General features: G+C 39.8%; 1 protein-coding gene across 1 annotated transcript; it reads right to left on the bottom strand.

Annotated features, from left to right (window-relative positions):
• Window positions 1–5,790: 5,790 nt before the first annotated feature.
• On the bottom strand, window positions 5,791–21,580 carry slc17a6b (solute carrier family 17 member 6b; the record flags this gene model as incomplete). Its single annotated transcript, XM_080430437.1, has 12 exons — window positions 5,791–6,141; window positions 6,483–6,610; window positions 7,706–7,816; window positions 8,640–8,772; window positions 9,769–9,918; window positions 11,110–11,252; window positions 12,123–12,209; window positions 12,310–12,397; window positions 14,446–14,560; window positions 17,234–17,352; window positions 17,957–18,212; window positions 21,498–21,580. 12 exons carry the CDS (start codon window positions 21,578–21,580, stop codon window positions 5,791–5,793), a joined length of 1,764 nt encoding a protein of 587 aa, XP_080286563.1.
• Between the last annotated feature and the right edge of the window lie 7 nt (window positions 21,581–21,587).

Here is a 21,587-nt window from a genome sequence, read left to right as displayed (position 1 = left end):
CAAGGAGTGGGGGCTAAATTATTATTGTGACCAGACCGTTGCCTGTGTGTGTTCATGTACAGGTGGGAACAATGGCAGTGGACTTCTCCCTCTTACGGCAGCTTGTCTTTAAAAAACAACAACACTTAACCACGTTCAACCTGGTGTCCCTATTTTTGGTCATTATAGGCCATATTCTTCAAAACTTTTGAAAATCTTTAAAATACTTTCAAAATTACGCTATTTTAGAAATAAGTGGTATAGGCTAACCTGACTTCACAATAGGGATGGGTATTGGCAACAATCTCACGATACTTGGGTCACGATACGATTATATTGCGATACGCATCACGATACTTGGGTCACGATACGATATATTGCGATACGATACATATTGCGATATATTGCGATATCACGATATATTGCGATAAGATACATATTGTGATACGATACATATTGCGATATATTGCGATATATACATATATCACAACTACATATTGTATATATACACTACATATTGAGTAGCTGCAGATCTGTTATAGGTTCTTTGAATGTTTTTTCATAAAGCCTGTATCTGAAAAAGCAAAAAATAATAATATTTTTTTCAAAACAAATCGTGATATGACGGCCAGGAGTATCGATACTGTATCGCGAAATAAAATATTGCGATATATCGCTAAATCAATAATATTGCCCATCCCTACTTCACAATACGTGAAGCAAGCTTCTTCCATCTGGCGGAGTAGAGTCAGGTTAGTTAGGTAGGATAGGCAAATTACTGGTACTGAAAAGCGAGTCAAAATTCTCAATTAGAGCTGGGGATCCTTCACCCATAAATGGAAAATGTACCTATTCAAAGACTTTGGGGGGATTATTTTTAAACTTCACTAAATCACATTAATCTGTAATGTGCATTTTCACACATACAAAAAACAGACACACTGGACACATACTGATTTAACTTCTTTGTTTGGTTTTGTTATCAAAAATGATATAGAGCATTTTGTTTTGACATCAACAAACCTCTCAATTTACACAAAAACGAAGCCATATCACACTGGAACTTCACTCAGAGGCACAAAAACAGGAAAATGTAGCCATTACTTCAGGTTGCACATCTGGTATTTTTTTTGAAAATGTTCAGTCATCGATTATTACAGACAGTCCTTCAGTCCCCCTATTGTAACAGTGGCGTGGAGGTATATATAAGAGGAGGACGTACAGCATGGTGAGGCAATAGGGGCCAGCCATTGACAGAACGACCATAAATAAATACATTTTATAAAAGGAAAAACGAGAGAGAGAGAGAGAGACAGAGAGAGAGAGAGAGGGGGCAGGAGAAACAGGCTCAGAGAGAGGATGGAAGAGTGAAGGAGTGAGACAGAGAGAATAGTAAACAACAGCACACCCTCATGAGGACCACAGGGAACCATAGTGAACAACAACAGGGATGGAGAAGGGAGGTGGAGCCTGGGTTATCATTCTCATCTGGTGAGCAGTCTCAGCACAAACTCCTGGCATTTTCTACATGTCAAAGATATTTGTGTTGGACTCTATTACTATAATATACGTTTTAATATATATTTATATATATATTTAAATATTCTTTTTTTTCTTTACAAATATTTGTGTTGATTTTCTACATTTTGTTATCACAAAATCACAACTTGAAAACAGAAAAAACAAAAACCCCACTACATTATGTTTGTGTCGTGTTGTGTTATTATTAAATAGTGGAAGGTAACTGTTACTATGGAGTTATTGCTTTGTACACTGAGTAATGTTTGGTGCAGACCCAGACCCAAACCCAGGTCCTGCAGGTCCACATACCTTGCTGCTGCCTTTAGCCTAATTGTATACTTAGTTGAAAACGAACCATCTAGATCAGTGGATCTCAAACCTTTTCATGTCAAGGACCCCCTAATTAATATGTATTTGGCCACGGGTCCCCATCTGAAAAGATATTGTGCCAGGGGCTCCCATTGAAGAATTGTGTTGTTAAAATGTTTCAAAAGATGCTTGTGAAAATACTAATAGCAGATCTGCAAGCTCACAGCTTGTAGATTTGCTCATTTCAAATAGACAAACACATTTTGCTGGGGACCCCCAGGAACCTCCTCAAGGACCCCTGGGGGTCCCTGGACCCCACTTTGAGAACCACTGATCTTTCGTCGGGTGACCGAGTACCCTGTAAATTAAGCATTTAACGTTTTAACAGCCACACTTCACCTTTGGTTAATTGTGCAAAGAAATTGACACATCAGTAACAGTTTTAAGAGACAAGGACAAGACAAATGTCAAAGAAACGCCAAAGGAAAACGTAAAGAAGGAAACATACAAATTACAATTTGCTCCATGCATAAATACATTTCCACACACATCGAACATTACTGTATATTGTGAAGTGCTGAGGTCTCTGCGGACGAGTGAAACGCTGGGTGATTGGATGTCTTGACAACCTTACAGACCACCAAATTTGAGTGATAATTTAACATTAAATGGATTTCTCATTTCTAATTAAGACATTAAATTAATACTCAGGGTTTTGTAGAGTAGGTGCAGAATGAGGAACAGACATTTTCTTAATGTGTTTACAGTGGTCAGTCCCAGATACCTCGGATCAGCAGTGTTATGGCTCATTTCAGTCTCATTCTATGGAAATGGACTGGTCCCTAAATGCCTTATCTTCTATTTTTGCAGTGGCGTAAGTGTAATACCAACTATAGGTTTTCCAGATATTCACATGATTAACTGTATTTAAGAAAATTCTTCGAGTCATTTGACCTTTTTTTAATGCACCGCTTTAATATTTTCATTGAAAATGTGACAACATTTTCGTCGCTCATTTATAATATTATACTCTTATACAATTTGAATCTCTCTTCATTACTCTTAGAAATATTTTCATTTTCTCTCATAAAACATTACTATTAGTATTTTTTCTTGGTTACGTCGCAGACAGATACTGATCGGTTAATTCCATACTTTTTTTCGAATCTCTGCATTGCACAGACCCTTCATAGAGCCAGACAGCATCGGCAAGGCCATATGGGCACTGGCATATAGCCATGTCATAATATGATCTATATGCAGTGGTGGACAGTAACAAAGTACATTTACTTGAGTACTGTATTAAGCACAGTTTTGAGTATCTGTGCTTTACTTGAGTATTTATATTTTTGGATACTTATGACTTTCCCCCGACTACATTTCAAAGACAAATATACTTTTGACTCCACTTATTGATTAACCACTTGGCCCTATTTCAAGTATAGTGAAAATAGCAGATCTACAAGCTGACAACGCGTCACAAGCTTGTAGATCTGCATTGTACTTTGTACTTTTGAATACTTGAGTATTGTTTTAAAAGCATGTACTTTTGAATACTTAAGTATCTGTAAAAGCATAAAGTACTAGAGTACTTTAACTCCATATTTGACAGAGCAACTTTCACTTGTAGTGGAGTAATATTTGACTCTGAGTATCTATACTTTGACTCAAGTACTGGGTTGAGCACTTTGTCCACCACTGATCTATAAGCTCCTCTAAATGTTTTACTCTGTCTTATATCTCTTTCATCCACTCTACCAGATCACTATATATTTTACACAACAAATCATTGGAAAGACTTGACTTGTGGCCAGGCATAAAATGCAGAACATGATCTGAAGAATGGCTTAACTTCTGTGCACAGCAAAAAAGACGAAGAATTAAGAATAGGTACATTTTTGCACTCTCTCAGAATGACACACTGAGGACTTTGCTGTGTGGTGATGCACACTGCTGAGATGAGATGAGCTGCAACTGTTCACTTGATACCGCAGAACCAACGTCTTCAAAAACTCACCACACATGGCCAGTGGTGGAAAGTAACTAAGAACATTTACTCAAGTAATGTACTTGAGTACAATTTTAACTTGAGTATTTCCATTGTTTGATCTTTTATACTTCTACTCCAGAACATCTCAAAGGCCAAATATTGTACAATTGTACTTACTCCACCATAACCATTTGACGGCTTTAATTACTAGTTAATTTTCAGATTGATATTATTAATACAAAACATAAATGTCCCACTCAAGGCCTATTTTATATTTCAGCTACTCGAAAATAGACAAAAAAGTCGGATACATTTATAAACATGTTAGTACTTTTACTTTAGTACTTTAAGTAAATGTTGATGCCAATACTTTTGTACTTTTACTAAAGTAAAATGTAGAATACAGGCCTTTTACTTGTAACAGAGTATTTCTACATTGTGGTATTGCTACTTTTACTTAAGTAAAAAAAACCTGAGTACCTCTTCCACCACTGCAAATGGCAAACGATGATGCAATTGGACCAAAAGTAATCTTAGCTGTCAGCACAGTATAATAAAGACCATTATGCCATTCTTAAAATCAGTACGTTCTCTATGCCAGGTCACTTATGTGTACACGTAGGACACTGTTTCTTTTTTGTTTTTCTTTTGTTTTTTACAAAAACACACACACACACACACACACACACACACACACACACACACACACACACACACACACACACACACACACACACACACACACACACACACACACACACACACACACACACACACACACACACACACACACACACACACACACACACAAACTAATGATAAGAAAAATAATCCCATATTGTGCATTCAAAAAGACACACTACTCTCAGTGCATTCAGGAGAGATGCAGTTCAACCTAATGTCAGCAAAGTGTCTAGTCTCTGGTTACGATTCTGTGTTATAGTGACATATCTATACATTGTGAAGGAGATGGATTGTAAGACCCAGTTAGGGGTCAATTCATATGAACTGCACACAACCCTGCACACAGTCAATTCCTCAGTGTTAATTTAACTCTGAGAGCGTAAAAAGTGACCCAAATGGACCCAGTAAATGTAACCCTCAGAGTTAAATCAAAGGAAAACTTAACCACTTTAAAACCAACCCCTCCTATTCTGGGGGGCACATTCGCCAGGAACAGCCAATCAACAAGTTCACAGCGTGTCGCATTGCGATACGTTGTGAACTTGTAAATCTGCTATTTCTGGTGAATAGATTCGGTGTAGAAGGAAACAGCAGAAGTACAGTTGTAACTCAGGTCCGTTTCCCTAACAAAATGATGACATTGTGAAGTAATGACATGTCATTTCACATCACCAGGCGTATATTCCATACACTCAATGGCATGAAATGACCTAGTTTGACGCCATCGTTTTGCGGTGTCACATTTCACTGAGAAATACACAGACTCTCCTCATGTCAGAACGACGGAATTTAGGTTGGAAATCGTCAACGTTTTCCTTTAACATTGAGGATTTCACTGTACATCGTGATCGAAAAGCTCTGGCTGATGAGATGAACATGGTTCACATGGTGGTTACACGTATTTGCACTCCAAACAAATATATCTATTATCCATATGCTTAATAATACATTTACAACCTTCCAATTTCATATGTGTTACACCTTTATCATATTAAATATTTTCTGGTATTATCTGGTTTGAATTTGTGCAAACATACAACAATGGATTGTAATTTCTCTTTTTTTCTTATTTCTTCTTTGTTCACACCATTTATTTTATGACTAAACTGACGCAAACACAGCAAAATTTGTCTACAAATGTTCTTTGTGAATGTGATGTACACAATTAAAATCCTCTGTGTTAATTTATCCATTTGTACACTCTCACTGAGTTAAATGAACACTGAGTATTTCACCGTGTATTAACCACTTAAAACCTATACTTGGTGTACCCGGAGCCTGGGGTTTAAGTGGTTAAGCGTTTTGGTCTAGGAGTGGTCTTCCTCCCGCCTGTATCCATAACTTCCTCCTTGCGCCTCCTCTTGAACGTACTCCTCTGTCTTCTCCCAGCCACCAGGCCAGCCGCCGTTCGCCTGTGTGGTGGCACCGTACGTCTTGGCAGAACCTCCAACCGCCAGAGGAGCGCCGTAATTCTCAGTGATGTCACCGGTTTCCTCCGCCAGCTCGTCCTCGTCGATGAAGCCACACTTCTCGTCGCTGGTCAGCTCCGGATCGGCCCACGGCTGCTTCTCCCCCGACGCAAAGATGCCGTAGAAAATCACGCCCCCGTAATGCACCATGGCCGCAATCAGGAACACATACTGCCACTCCTCCCGAGTCTGAAGAAGCAACGTGAAAACAATGGGAAAACTGTAATTCACCATCACCGACCAAATACAAGACTTTACATGTGATTAGTTTGACGGTTTCATGTAAACTGAAAACAATTCAACAATATTGGCATATTACAACAGCATTATATCTTTGAGTACATCTATGAATCTATACAAATGCCTTAGAAGTCACTTAGGTGTAGTCTGTATAGTAACTGTTAGCAAACACGTCTTTCCATTGCTTCGGCTTAGGTCTCCATTACAATCAAACATAGTTAAAGTCAATCAATACTGAAAGCTCATCCTTTGTAATTATGTTAGTCTGTGTCTGAAGAGGAAGCCCATACCTTGTTCTTTGTCATGGCACCAACAATCAGTGGACATACCATTCCAGACAGAGTACCCACACCATTTGAAATACCCATCAGGATACTGGCGTAGCGTGGAGCAATGTCCAGATGATTCACATTGAAACCTGAATCAAAATGAATCTATAATCAGAATGAAACGTAACCGAGATATTTTCCTGTTGCAATGTATGTCAGTACTTTACAAACACAAATGTCGGTTGGAGAGGATCACATCTTTCAGTATTTGTGCAGAGCAGGAAAAAAAACAGAATCGAGAAACAGTCGTAGAATAAAATGGTACAAATAGTAGCCATCTTGTTGCAGAAGGAGGCAATAAGTTGCTCCATATTCAGCACCTCCCCCACACTGGCTGGCTGGCTGGCTGAATGAGTGAGTGTCCTGGCTGGCTGCTGCGCACAGCGTGCCGCTCTGATCCCCAGGGACGTCTAGGGAGATGAATTATTAAACACTCCAGGAGAACGCTGAGGAACAGCAGGCATACAGGAACCAAGGTTTTGTTGTTTTGGCCATGACTATACACACCAGCAAAATCCTTCATGTCAGCTACGAAGAGTGTAGAAATGGAACTAAATAGGGCACTTTCGGGTACATTTGGTGGGTTAAATTTCCACCTGCGCTGGAATAGATCAGAAGCCATCATGTGAGATCTACCAGGAACAGGGTGATATCATACTGTATGTTAAAACCACAATCCTTGAACCTACTTTAATGAATAGAATGTTATTTTAACTAATCTGTATGGTAGAGCATGTTAATGCAATAACTAGCACATCTGCAGTGGTTGGATGTGGTCTCCCTATACTTCCATTGAGAAATGTAGACCCTAGTGTCAGGTAGACCAACTACACGCTGACAAGTAATACTGCCTGAAGTGAAGATCATAAGTGTCATAAGTGCCTGAAGTGAAGATCATAATCTCCCCTGACCAAGTGAGGGTTCCCTCTGAGTTCAAATCCCAGGTAGGACAAAAACAAAACGTACGGACTGCAGCTTTAGACAATGCTTTGGCGATGCTGTTTGTCGTGGCACTACTGTATGACGATTGAACAGTGAGCTGCTGCATTTTGGCAGGATATTGAATTGTTGTATGCATAGTATAGAGGTATGGATATCGTGTATGGATATCATGATGAAAAAGAACAAAGCCACATCATTGCAACTATAGACACATACAGTTTTGTTTTACTTGTTGTACTGACCTGAAATAGCAAAGCCACTGAAGCCAACCGCTAAGACCAGGAATGAGATGGCAACCCCTTTACTGTGGGAATATCCCACCACCAGCAGCAATGTGGCTTCCATGCCAAACCCTACCAAGTAAACAAAGGATGACACACACACACACACACACACACACACACACACACACACACACACACACACACACACACACACACACACACACACACACACACACACACACACACACACACACACACACACACACACACACACACACAAACAAACACACACACACACGCACGCACGCACACACAGGCCACAGGCTGTCAAACATCATAGTTCATTTAACCATGATACACAGGTTTGCACCCAGTGACATACATGACAGATTAAATCAATGCAACAGTTACAGTTACTATCACAAAATAACATCTAGAAATATATTGTTAAGATCGTGACAAAAACCAATATCAACTGATATAAGAAAACATTGCTGTTGGGTGGAAACCTTGTATGTCCTAAACTGTCAGAACATTTTAAAAAAAGAACCTGTTTCCAATGGATTCAATGTAGCTATTATTTAGTCACAAACCCTTATTAATACTTTTCATTCAATATTTATAAAAACCCACAGATAGACTTCACAACTTTCACTTTCGTTAAAACTATTAGATTGCAAAAATAGCAGATCTACAAGCGTTGTGAGCTTGTAGATCGGCTACTTTTGCTACTTTTGTGTGACACTGTGATGAAGTATGGCATTAATTTACAACAACAAAAAACACATAACAAAGTTGAAATATGGAGGTGCAAGGTTTCTGCCGGACAGCGCCAATACGTTTAATATGAATCTAAGTCTAACGGTGTGAAAACACACCCCTGTAGTTGTTCAGGGGGAAGGTGTTGAAATTGATAATTCATTCTCGTTTTTCTTTTTTCTTTTTTTCTCACCTCCACAGTTCATGATCTTCCTGACGGTGGTGGTGGACAGAATGTTGTGTGTGCGCAAGTAGTCGGCCAGCTGGCCCCCGATGGGCACAATGATGGTCATCACCAGATGGGGCAGGGCAGACACCATGCCAACCTACAGCCATGCACATCACACATCACTGAGCTGCAAACACCGGTGAGGCGTATAGCGACACAATGCATTCAGAAGGACGCGGAAGGTTGCAGAAGTACACAACGCAAAAGATTGCAGAACCAAGAAGTTAACCCATTCAATCCGGGAACACATCTCCTGTCCTTTTAGATTTATTTGGCTATTCAAAAATAGCCGATATACAAGCTCATAGCACGGCACAGAGTGCCATGCTATGAGCTTGTAGATCTGCTATTGCTGAAAAATCGTGAACATTTGTGCAAATCTTTGAATACATATTAAAGCGAACATTTGTTCAACTGTCAAATGTCTCAACAAATGTCTTAATTTTTCTGGAAAACTATTGTTGCTATATCAGTGGTGCTCAAACCTTTTCTTGTCAAGGACCCCCCAAAAGTATATGTTTTTGGCCACCGACCCCATCAAAATATGTTGTTCCAGGGACCCCCCAGAAGCAAAGATTTGAGTTAAAAATGTTGTTTCAAAACAATTTATGTATTCAAAGATTTGCACAAATGTTCAAGGTTTTTCAAAAACAGCAGATCTACAAGCTCGTAGCACGGCACTCAGTGCCGCGCTACAAGCTTGTAGATCTGCTGTTTTGAATAGCCAAAGTGTAAAAATAACGGTTATAGCTAAAACTTTACAAAGAGTGTATGAGAGTGTACAAAAAAAACACAGATGCATTCCCGGATTGAATGTTTTAAGATTTCCTCCATCATCGGGTACACAACTGCTATGTATCCCTTTTCTTTTTCTTTTTTAACTGAACATTTAAGTGTTAAAAAACTGTATTTCTCTGGATACATCCAACAGCACATAACAAATACAGTATATTTGTCGCATTCATTATGATAATGACTTATGCCACAATTCTTATATTTTGCGGAGAACAGAGTGCTGGAAAGAGCATGTGCGTGCGTGCGTGCGTGCGTGCGTGCGTGCGTGCGTGCGTGCGTGTGCACGCGTTTGTCTTACCTTGCTTATCTCAAAGCCAAACACCTCCTCAAAGTATGCAGGCTGGCTGATAAGTAACAGGTAGAAGGTCCAGCTTCTGCAGAAATTGGCCACGATGATTGCATAGACAGGCATGGAGGTGAAGAATTTTTTCCAGGGGGTTTTAAATTTCTACAGTGGATTATAAGAATGGATTACATGTTTATGTCAGTGCATTTTCTACATAAATATTTAACTTGAACATAAATACCTGTTGCCTGCTTGACAGTGGTAGAAAGTCACTAAGTACATTTACTCAAGTACTATACTTAAGTACCATTTTGAGGTATTTTTACTTTACTGGAGTATTTCCATTTTTTGATATTTTTACTTACTCCACTACATCTCAGATGCAAATATTGTACTTTTACTCCACTACAATTATTTGAAAACTTTAATTACTAGTTACTTTGCAGATATAAATCATTATATTATAAAACATACATTAACCACTTTAGCCCTATTTTATACATAGGCTATTTGAAAATAGCCAAACTACAAGCTCACAACGCGTCGCATCGCGACGCGTTGTGAGCTGGTAGATCTGCTATTTTCAAACATTTTAGTACTTTTACTTTTGGTACTTTAAGTATATTTTGATGCCAAACTTTTGTACTTGTTACTCAAGTAACATTTTGAACACAGGCCTTTTACTTGTACAGAGTATTTTTATATTGTGGTCTTGCTACTTTTACGTAAAATATCTGAGTACTTCTTCCACCACTGCTGCTTGATAGTGTCCCATCCCTACATCTGAGTCTACAACAGATTACAGTATGGTGTTATGTTTCACATGCATGCCTCTGCCAGACGCTTGCACTGTCCGGATGCTGTGTACCACAGTGCTCTGAGGTCTGAGCTATATGACCTCACACTACACATTGCACCTTCGCTTATGCCAGCGTTGGGTGGCCTTCATTGGCCTTGTGTAGACTCACCCACTGGCACATATTTATTTCATCATTGGTCTGCTTCCCTCTCACCTTTGTGGGGGTAAATATATCTCACATTCAAAACAACACCCTCTTATTCTCCCTACCTACCTACTGTAGGATTTGAACTGAACTTGGCCATCAAGCCTTTACGTGAGCTGTCCTGCAACCACTGATAGACAGATGTGCAGATAAATGAGCTGATCTCATTTAGGTCTAAAAAATATGCTGAATGGTTTGGTGGAAGATTCTATCTGAAAATGCAATTGCTACTTTTAATGTTTGTTTTATGTAATTTTTCTTATGTTTATGTTGTTTTTATATTTAAGAGCAGTGGGTGAGTCACATTATTTCCATTTGTACACTGAGTTGTTTGTCCAGTCACCCTCACCTCAGAAGGACCCATGAGCTTAGCAGTTTCTCCAATGCTCTCCTCAATGTAGACGCGCTCCTCATCGGTGATGGTTGGGTGTACGGCCGGGCTCTCGTAAGACACGAAGATCCAGAACACGTACCAGAACATCCCAACACACCCTGCTCAGCACCGACAGACAGACAGACAGACAGACAGACAGACAGACAGACAGACAGACAGACAGCATGTCAGAAGTCTGCAGAACTTCAAATCTAAAATGTTGCCACAGGTTTGATTCTACCACGTACAGTACAGTAGTTGTATAACTACTATTGTGAAAACACAATCATGTAAGATTTGGCTTGCTGATCTTTCCAAAATGCCCTTGAGAATAAATCTCAGACAGGATGGCTAACTGTATCCAGTCCTGAAAGAGAGAGAGCGAGGGTGCTGGATATTTATTGTACTACACAGACACACCAAAACATCGACCCAAGAAATCAATACCCAGCCCTGCCTGCCTGACTGGTTAAATCCATTTCACTTTCCCTGGACTCTCTGCCAATCAAGACCATAACATTTCTCTGGGCTACAGGATGTCAGTGGTCAAACAAGTGTAAATATTTCTCAACAAGATCTTCTTCTGCCATCAATGGAACAATTACACCTGATTAACACTTTGTCACACGACGGTGTCCCAAGAACCGATCTTTAAGATTAGTTATTCTGCTTGGCAAGTGACGCTGTCGTTCGATGAGTATGAATTGAGCTTTATGATAAACTATTGAATTTTCTTTCATTTCTTGACTTATGCACGGTCCATACTTTGGTTTTCAGACATAGGAAGGAGTGTGTATTGGCCTTCACTCCCTCTCTCTCTCTCTATCTCTCTCTCTCTCTCTCTCTCTCTCTCTCTCTCTCTCTCTCTCTCTCTCTCTCTCTCTCTCTCTCTCTCTCTCTCTCACACACACTCGCACGCACGCACGCACGCATGCACGCACGCACGAAACACGCACGCACGCACACAAGGTCTCACCCATCCATCTTACCGTAGACGTAGAACACAGCAGACCAGCCACAGTACTGCACCAGAATCCCAGCCATAGGCATCGCAATGACAGCACCAGCATAAGAGCCTGAGACGGGTAGAAAGAGAGCTCTTTGTTCAGTACATAAAAATGCACAGCATCATCTCACAGCCCATTCTAATGAGTCCACCATGTAACTCATATTTACCACAGAATGAGGTGGTGGCCAGGCGACTCCTTTCTAGTGGGGGAGCCCACTTGGCCCATATGCCATGACACGCTGGGTAGGTCACCCCCTAGAAACACAGCAAAAATCCTCAGTGTTCATTTAACTTTGAGTGATAAAATTGACTCATAGTAGGTGTTTTAAATGCATTTTGTTGTATTACCTCTGCCCAGGAAACAAATAAGACACATGTATTGTAACAGATATAAATTTGCATTGGTCTTTTTTGTTGTTGTTAGTTTTCTTAAAGGAAATAGACTATTGTCTACCTGGAACAGATATGCCTCAATGTTTTCAGATGAGGATGTATAGCCACCCCATCTACCACTGGAAAAAATAAAACTGTAGGATATAAATTGATTAATGCCGGGAAATAATCCTCTGAAATATTGAATGCCATGGTATGAAAAGAAATAACAAACCAACGGACAAATCCATTGAAAACACAAAACTATGAGTTACATTGTTTTTATTTACCACTATAACTCATATGCCGAATGTATCTCGATTGTAGATTAGCCCACAATGAACTAACAATTTTAGAGCCCAGAACCCATAAGACATGGACCAGCATATATTAGCTGCCTGTAATAACAGCCAAAATCAACATAATTCACCTTCAATATTACCATTAACAAATGAGTCAATGCTCTGAGCAAAGAAAGACTGATGTGCTGTTTACGAAGCAGAGCACCTCTCCTGTTATTAGATGTTCATTTCAACAGCAGGCAGTGACGTGAACATGTACTATGGCTTTGTTCAACAGAACTGATACAAGCCGACATGGAATATGACACAAATGTGGATAAATGGTTCTTGGGCTGATGAATGCATGCACCATCCACCGAACCATCTGATTACCCTTTGGTCTGAAACCCATGCAGTAAAGTACTCAATGTTCATTTAAAATTGACAGTGTAAATAAATGGGGCAGCATTGACAGGTCCATCTAGGTCCATTTTTACACTCTCAGATATATATTAATCCTAAAGATTTAACTGTGAAGCCTTGAAGCCCTGAGTCATGCATGCTTAGATGAAGAAATGTCACATTGAAACGCACAACTTCAAAAATTCTAATGTTTAGGCTTCTTTATGTTTCATAGACCAAATTATATTAATATGTTGTTAAGGCATCATATCAGAAAAAAAATATTTCTTTGCCATCTGCATGAATGACTCTGCTATTTTCCCTCAATGACAGGACAGCTTAGAGTTTAGTGTCATGATCTATGACCAGTCAACAGGCAATTGTTTGGGGATTATGTTCCACTACACACTGCCACAGAAATTATTACTTTCTGCATGTTAGCAGTTTTCCCCCATATCTGTATACAACCAGTGTTGCCAATGTGTAGGCTATGTGTTGCAGCCAATAAGGGCACACAAAGGGAGTTACACTATACAAGTGTAGTGGACAGGATCAATACACACGGTTTCATGTTTCCACAAGCTACAACCTTCATTTTGTTGCTGTTTGGGTAGAAACCTCGTATCTCCATTTCAACCTTTAAGCCTATGTTTTTTTTTCCTTCCGTAAATGAATGCCCTATAGTCATAGGGCTAGTGTCACACGATAGCAAAAATAATAATAAAAATAGCCGATCTACAAGCTCACATGTTGCAATGTTGTAGATCGGCTATTTTTGCTGTTCATCAATTTGGTTGGCTGTCACCATCACAAGTGTGTGGGTTTTATAGAAATGTAACCAATGGAAAGTATTAACAGGAGCTTATCACTGAATAATTACTACACTGGATGTATTGGAAAACAGGCTCTTTTTTCTATTTCCTGCAAAGTAACCATTTCGGACATAGGAGGGTTTCCACCCTGGTGAATGATAAGACAGTGGTTCTCAACCTTTTCAGTCCATGATCTTTTTTTTTTAAAGGTCCTTAATTAAACTGTCACTTAAGAAACGTGCAGATACCCTGAAAACAATTATACTGTATGTTGTTTTGTTTAGGCCTATCTTTGAGTGAGAAAACAATGTTACAAATCATCTGCAGGGACCCCCCAAAAAATATATATATGTATATTTGGGGACCCCTCCTGGGGTTGAGAACCACTGCCTACACAAAATAATAATTCATTGTATTATTATAACATTAACCTTACCTCCACCAGGCCTTGTAATATCCTCACAAAGATGACACAGCCGTAGTGGGCTCGAGCAGCAGAGGGGATGAGCATGTTGAGGATGGAGGTCAGGACAATGGCTAAACCAAACACCCTGAAAACAATGAGCAATTAGTGGCTTCATCAGTCTCCACTAATATTCATCTTCGGAACTGATTTCGATTAAAAGTTTATCAAATAAATTGACATAGGCCTATTTGCTCTCATATTATATTTTAGGCAATACAAATTTGGCTCGGTGAAATTGCATTTAAAATACCACATAAATAATGCAACAATGCCTTGCTGTCGTTTCGGTTAGACATTGCACAGACCAAACTGAAATGTGTTTTAAAGGGACTCCATGTATATACATACATTATTGACTCTTATTTGTTATGCACATTAATTGTAATCATGCAGATTAGTCATTATGCACTTTATGCCTCTCCTCTCTCTTTTTATGAGATGACTCTTTTATCTGCAGTGATGAGCCTGCACAACTAAGAATTTCACCCACGTTACTTGTAATGTGATGTGACGATAAAGATTGTGATTCTGGTTCAATAATGTGTGGATTTTTTCCTTCTAAATCCTATGTATAAAGGCCCGTGCATTATGCATAATTATGGTCTGCTGCAGACAGTGTGCACACAGCGGGATTACATTGGTTTATTGTGGAGGGGGGGGGGGGGGGGCTGATGAAGGAGCAGCAGCTGAGCTGCAGGAATCATCACGCATAAGCAGAAGGCAACACCGACACTTGTATTTAGCATTGATGTCACGTCCTGACGTCCCGCACCCCCACCATGCCATCGGTCTGCGGTGCAGGGGACAAGCTCTAATCCGACTGAGACAACCCCTGAGCACGAGAGGAACTGATTCGATTACATGTGAACAGACAATCAGCTTTGATATTAAATACACCCATGTTTATAAGCTAATCGCAGGCCCAGTGCGTGACGTGTTTTAGTGTTCTTGCTGCTGGTATTAGGATAGGTGGGCACCTCAATGTAAAATGGCAATTTTGTCCAAAATATTTGAAAAATTGTCTAAAGACAAGTAATTGATTGAACATTTGACAATTAAGGTCTAATAATATTTCTACAATTGCTACAAATTGCTACAAAACCTAATCCAGTCATTTTGGGGCATCAAAGTTGAAGGATACAATTAAGGCTGATAATGATGCATGTTCACATCATGTAAAGGTTACTTTACTTTACATTTTTTGATTTTTGACAACATTTTACATCAAAATGTCCTATCTATCCTGTATCCATCGAGATCATGCGTCAAACTGTACAGGCCTATTCATGTTTTCGTTTTCAACGTGTAAATGTCGTTATAGATAATAGGCCTATACCAGTTCTGGTATAGGGTTCTGTTAAAAAAACAAAAAAACTCATCATATTCAAATTAAAGTCATATTTAACACCACATTTTACAATTATGGTGAAACGTGTGCGATATAAAGAGTAGGCTATTATTATAATGGATCTTTAACGTCTGAAGCAGGGCTGGTCGCCATGACTCGCAGAGAGCCAGAGATTAGACACGCCCCCAGGGAGCTCTTTAACAGGTGGCACAGAGCCCTGACAGCAGTGTTGCCAGGTTTTGTGAGAGACACAAGCAGCCATGTCTAGGAAAACAAGCCCAAAAGAAGCGACTAGCCTAGTAACTAGGCCACAAGAGCACTTTAAACATATACATCAACAAGCTCACAACGCGTCGTCATGCAACGCGTTGTGAGCTTGTAGATCTGCTATTTCAAAAACTCTTGCAATAAAAATTTGGAATATTTGCAACGTTTTTGAAACATTCTAACTAACAACACAAATGCTCCCCTGGGCAGAAAACATTTTTCATGAAAATATTTCAGAAGTCAGAACCACTGGTTTAAATCATGATTAAAACATTTGTAAGCAAGCCTAAATAAGCAACTACACTTTAGAAACAAGCCCAAAAAAAAACGCAACCCGCAACTAAAGTAACCAATATTTACAAGCGACTTTACAGAAAAAGAAGCCCAAAGTCGCTTATAATACGCGAACATGGCAACACTGCCTGCCTGGAGGCCACATCTCTGCGGCCTGCATGGAAAGATGAGCTTTAAACATTCTGCTCCGCCGGTCGCACCACGTGAGAGGGCTATATGCCAAGTGGTCCTCAAACATTTATATGTGAAAGAAGGACTTCCCAAATTGATATGTAGACTACGCTATTAATCATTGTAAATGTTTCACAATTCTTCAAGATGTTTCGAAAATAGTCACAACAAGCTCGGCTATTCTCAAATATCCGAATTAGCCTATCAAATATAGTTAAATAGTGGTAAACTATTCCTTATTTTGCTGGGGACCCCTTAAACCCCTCAAGGACCTCTGGGGGTCCCCGGACCCCCACTCTGAGAAGAACCACTGAGCCATGCAATTCCACACACAACTCATCCTTCATCGGTTGTGATCTGATCTGATCGACCTGCGTTTAGAATGGAGCTTGTGGATCCTTTCCTTCCCATTCATAATTCAGACTACAATGACGTCACAATACCGGATATTATAAAATGATAATGTAATTTCTCTATTGTGCTTACAATTATTATTCGTTATTTGCAAATTTCAATGTTAATAAAATGACAACGAATGGTAACGTTGTTGAACAATTATTTTAATAAGCCACAAATGGGCCTACATAATTTATATATAGGCTTCATCGTTAAAATTAATGATTTCACTTCAGTCATGATGGCAGGCACCTGCCAGACAGTGGTGTAACTGTAACCTACCTGTTAGCAGCCAGTCTGGAACAGATGTATCCTCCCGGGATCTGCGTCACGATGTAACCCCAGAAAAACGATCCGTGGATCATCCCGACCGTCTCTGGATCCCAGTTAAACTTGGCTTTCTTCATGACAACAAGAGGGTGATGATAAGGCCAAGGATAAGGGAGCAAACTATTAGGTGGAGTCGACTGATTCGTTTGTATGCACAGCACTATAGGATATCCCGCAATAATATAAGCAATAATGCTCTGGCAAAGCTATGAAAAATCATGAACCAATTGAACCCTCTAGACTTCACTGGATTTTGATTGATTGATTGATTGATTGAATACTTTATTAACAGTTTGCAAATATCAGAGGCATGATTTTACAATGATTGTTAAAAGGATAACACAAAAAGCAGTTGCTGGACCGCTTTTTCCCCAAATCTCTTCGCAGCGTTTTTTTTTATTTGCTAATGTTTCCCCCAAAATATGGATGCTATAGGGTTTAAGTGGTTAATAATGTACAGTAGGTTATGGCGAGGCCTGTGTTTGTCTGTGGAACAACTAAGTGTGTGTGTGTGTGTGTGTGTGTGTGTGTGTGTGTGTGTGTGTGTGTGTGTGTGTGTGTGTGTGTGTGTGTGTGTGTGTGTGTGTGTGTGTGTGTGTGTGTGTGTGTGTGTGTGTGTGTGCGTGCGTGTGTCTCAGTCAGCACGCATCAGTAGCAGTACTACCACACACACACCTCTGTGATGATGATCTTGCCGTTCTGGTGAATCGTGCTGTTGTTGACCATGCCCACTATGGCCACGCCCAGGTTGCAGCGGATGCCGAAGCTGATGCAGAAGCCCAGGCCGCTCATGATGGCGATGACGTACCTGCGGGGCAGGCCGCAGCACGTGCAGTCCCACAGCGGGGGCTTCTTCTGCTGGGCGGCCGCTGGGCGGCCGTCCTCCGTCAGCTCGATCACCTCGCCGGTCTTCTGCTTCTTCTCCAACACCCTGCATCATGCGGGGAGAGGTATACAGTCACTCACATGCAGACTCACGAACTGTGGTTCTCAACCTGTGGGTCGGGGGGGGGGGGGTTCCCTCTTCCCAGATGACAGTGAAGTGACAATTTAAGGACTTTTAAGACCTTTGTATACATATAAATAAAATGAAATAAAAAAGAGCATTACTGCATCAAAAGTAGTTCATCAATAAACTATACTATACACATTGGCCAAATTGTCAAATAATAAGAAAGAAATAATTGTGATTGTGAATATTTGAACTGGGGACCCACACCCTGATTCCATAAATAAATATTGTGAAAATAGACGATCTACAAGCTCACAACACCTTGTATTGTGAGGCCTTGTGAGCTTGTAGATTGGTTATTATCACAATATTTATCTGTGGAATCAGGGTGGGGGGGTCCCCAGTTCAAATGATTCTTTTTGGGGGGTCACGGACTGAAAAGATTGAGAACCACTGACGATTAGATAAAAAAGGAAATAAAATATTTTCAATTGAATGCACATCCATACAGTCCTTTTAAAAATGAATAATTGATTAATTAATTAATTTCCATGTGAGTTTTGTTGTAAGGGCAGTGGTTCTCTCAACGGTGGGTTCGGGGACCCCCAGGGGTCCTTGAGAACAATGAGGAACTAGGTGTAGAAGACTATATGGGGATCCATATAGTCATCCATATATAGTTTATAAACAATAAACAATAAGGGTCTTACTAAGGGAGGTAAGGGTTTGTAACTCCAAGAGATATAGGCCTACAAATGGAATTTTGCTCAATTTCTACTCTTGTAATATTTTATAGTTTAGATTAGTAACTCATTTATATATTATATAGGCCTAGAGATTATGATCCCAGAGATTTTTTATTTTTATTTTTATTGCATCAAAGGGGTTTTTTTTAATGAAAAAGGTTTCTCCCTGGGTTGGGAGTCACGACATGTTTGTAGGCCTACATGGGGAATTCCTTCGAATTTCATTAAGCAGACAGGGGAGGAGGAGGGAGCTCATCGTGCGCGGACAGCGTGACGGACGTGACACCTCAACTATTATTAGGCTATACCACTTGTATTCTGCATGAATGACGGCGCTGTCCATGTCCGACCAAAACTGTAACTTTGTGTTCCAATGGATGGATCCAATTTAGTTTATCATTTAGTCTCGAGCTCTTGTTAATAATTCTCATAATTGGTTCAACATTTATAAACAAATAAAAACACAGACACACCACTTTCACTTCCACTTCATAACATTTGCACACTTTTGTGTGACACTGCATCATGCCGTGTGCATGGCGTAAGGGGCATTAATTTACGGAAGAAGAAAACATTTAAGTTTAAATATATGGAGATACGACTACGAGGTTTATTTCCGACAGCAACGATGAGGAAGAACAGTGCAGCCATCTCATGTCATGATCATTGTGTACCAGGCCTGGGCCCGACGTCTATACGTTCACAGACTCAAATTAGCACAGCAACGGATTTAGATAACAAGCGTCCGTTAAATACACATTAAAACACGACACAAAACGCCATCTTTCCAGAGAGAGAGAGAAAAGGCAAAGATGCTGAGGCTGTACCGCATTGCAGCATCCATTGCTCATTAGCATTCATTCAACAGCAGCTCGTTTCTCATGGCAAACATCTATGGGCATGCCTCAAATTCTTTTTGCCCTCCTCACCCCCACCCCCCTGCAATTAGTGCATGGGGGGGATTTACATTTATTCGATATATTTTCTCACACAGAATCACAAAAACCAAAAGATTATTGAAATTTCGAGACAGTATTGGGTGGGCAAGGATTTAAAAAAAAAGGCCCCAGATGTGTAATAAAGCGCAAATTGTTAAATGTTTTCATAGGACAATCCACACAAATATGAAATTGGCAGAAACCGGTAGCCTGGAATTAGCCTATAATTTATGATAATGCTTTACTGCTTTCAGAACAATTATTGAAGCAAACGTTCCATAATTTTCAGACCATCAGGGCATCAAATTCTTATTGATTTCGTTTAGCCTATACCATTTAAATCAGAGAAATGGCTCAAACATCACATGAAGTTTTGGGCACAACATTTCCACGCATTTCCAACAAAAAAAAATACGTTTTCAGAACGAATTCAAAATCAAATGAAAGTTTTCTTAAGGTTGCTCAAACGGCTATATTTGCATCCAAATCCTGCCAATGCAGCTAAACAAATTGTGCATAATAATCTATTAATGCCTGAAGGTCTTTGACTGTTCTTTCGGGGAGTATGAAATACAACACATTTCTCAATTAAAGATAGCTATTTGTCCTGAATGAAACAGTGTAGATTTGTATTCAGATTCGTTTCATTTCGAAGAAGCATTTGGTCATTATTTTTGCATCCACTTGTTGTAGACTCGCCACCACATTGCATCGCTTCTAGAGCAGTGGTTCTCAACCAGTGGTCCGGGGACCACCAGTGGTCCTTGAGGGGGTTCTTCCAGGTGGTCCCCAGCCAAATGATGGAGAGTTGGTAACCACATGGACCCTTATAGATCTATGACTCTTGAGAGTGTAAAATGAAACCAAATGGACCCTTATAGATCTTTAACTCTTGAGAGTGTACAATGAAACCAAATGGACCGTTTCATTTTACACTCTCAAGAGTTACATTATTGTTAAACATCTGCATTTACTTAATCAAAAAAATGTTATTTTGATCAACGTTTGCCTGTTATCTCTCCTATGGTACCACATCAACACAGCATGGAATTGTGGACAAAATCTTATCCAACGAGTCAACGACAACAAAATATTCTATAATCTTAGGGAGTCATCAAATGGTGATGAATCCGTGGCTCTGATAAATAATGAACCTTGATCTGAAAGGGGTTGAAAACCACTGTTTATAGAGGCGTGACTAAAGGTGGCTGCAAGTTGTGCGTGTAGGTGTTTTTTTTTTTTTTTAATAAGGCAGGGGGAGGAGGGGGGGGGGGTGCAAACAGCCTACCTACGCATCATGACAGTATCCCAGTGTGTGGTAATAAATAAATGAGCCTGAAATGCATATGATATTAAAACGAGCATCAATCGGACATGCAAATTATAAGCAAAGATAAGCAGGATATATATAGGCATAAATAAGCTTTGAGCTTCAGCCTATATATGCCTTTTCGATCAACCAGACAGAAATGTTGGATTACAGTGTGTAATGTTTTGTGATACATGTTGATGTGGATCGAAATAAAATAAACAAAAAAAAATAATTAAAAAAAGATAAAAGGGCTGGATGGTCGACTTACTTGTGCATGTGACCCAAAGCCTTCCCCGCAAATTCCTTCACCCCCGCCGTGGCTCTCATCTTCGTGGACTGACTGGACTCCATATTATCC

The sequence above is a fragment of the Gymnoscopelus braueri genome (assembly GCF_963280865.1).
Source record: "Gymnoscopelus braueri genome assembly, chromosome: 1".
NCBI classification, from domain to species: Eukaryota; Metazoa; Chordata; class Actinopteri; order Myctophiformes; family Myctophidae; genus Gymnoscopelus; species Gymnoscopelus braueri.
This window is presented reverse-complemented; position numbering and strand designations above follow the sequence as displayed.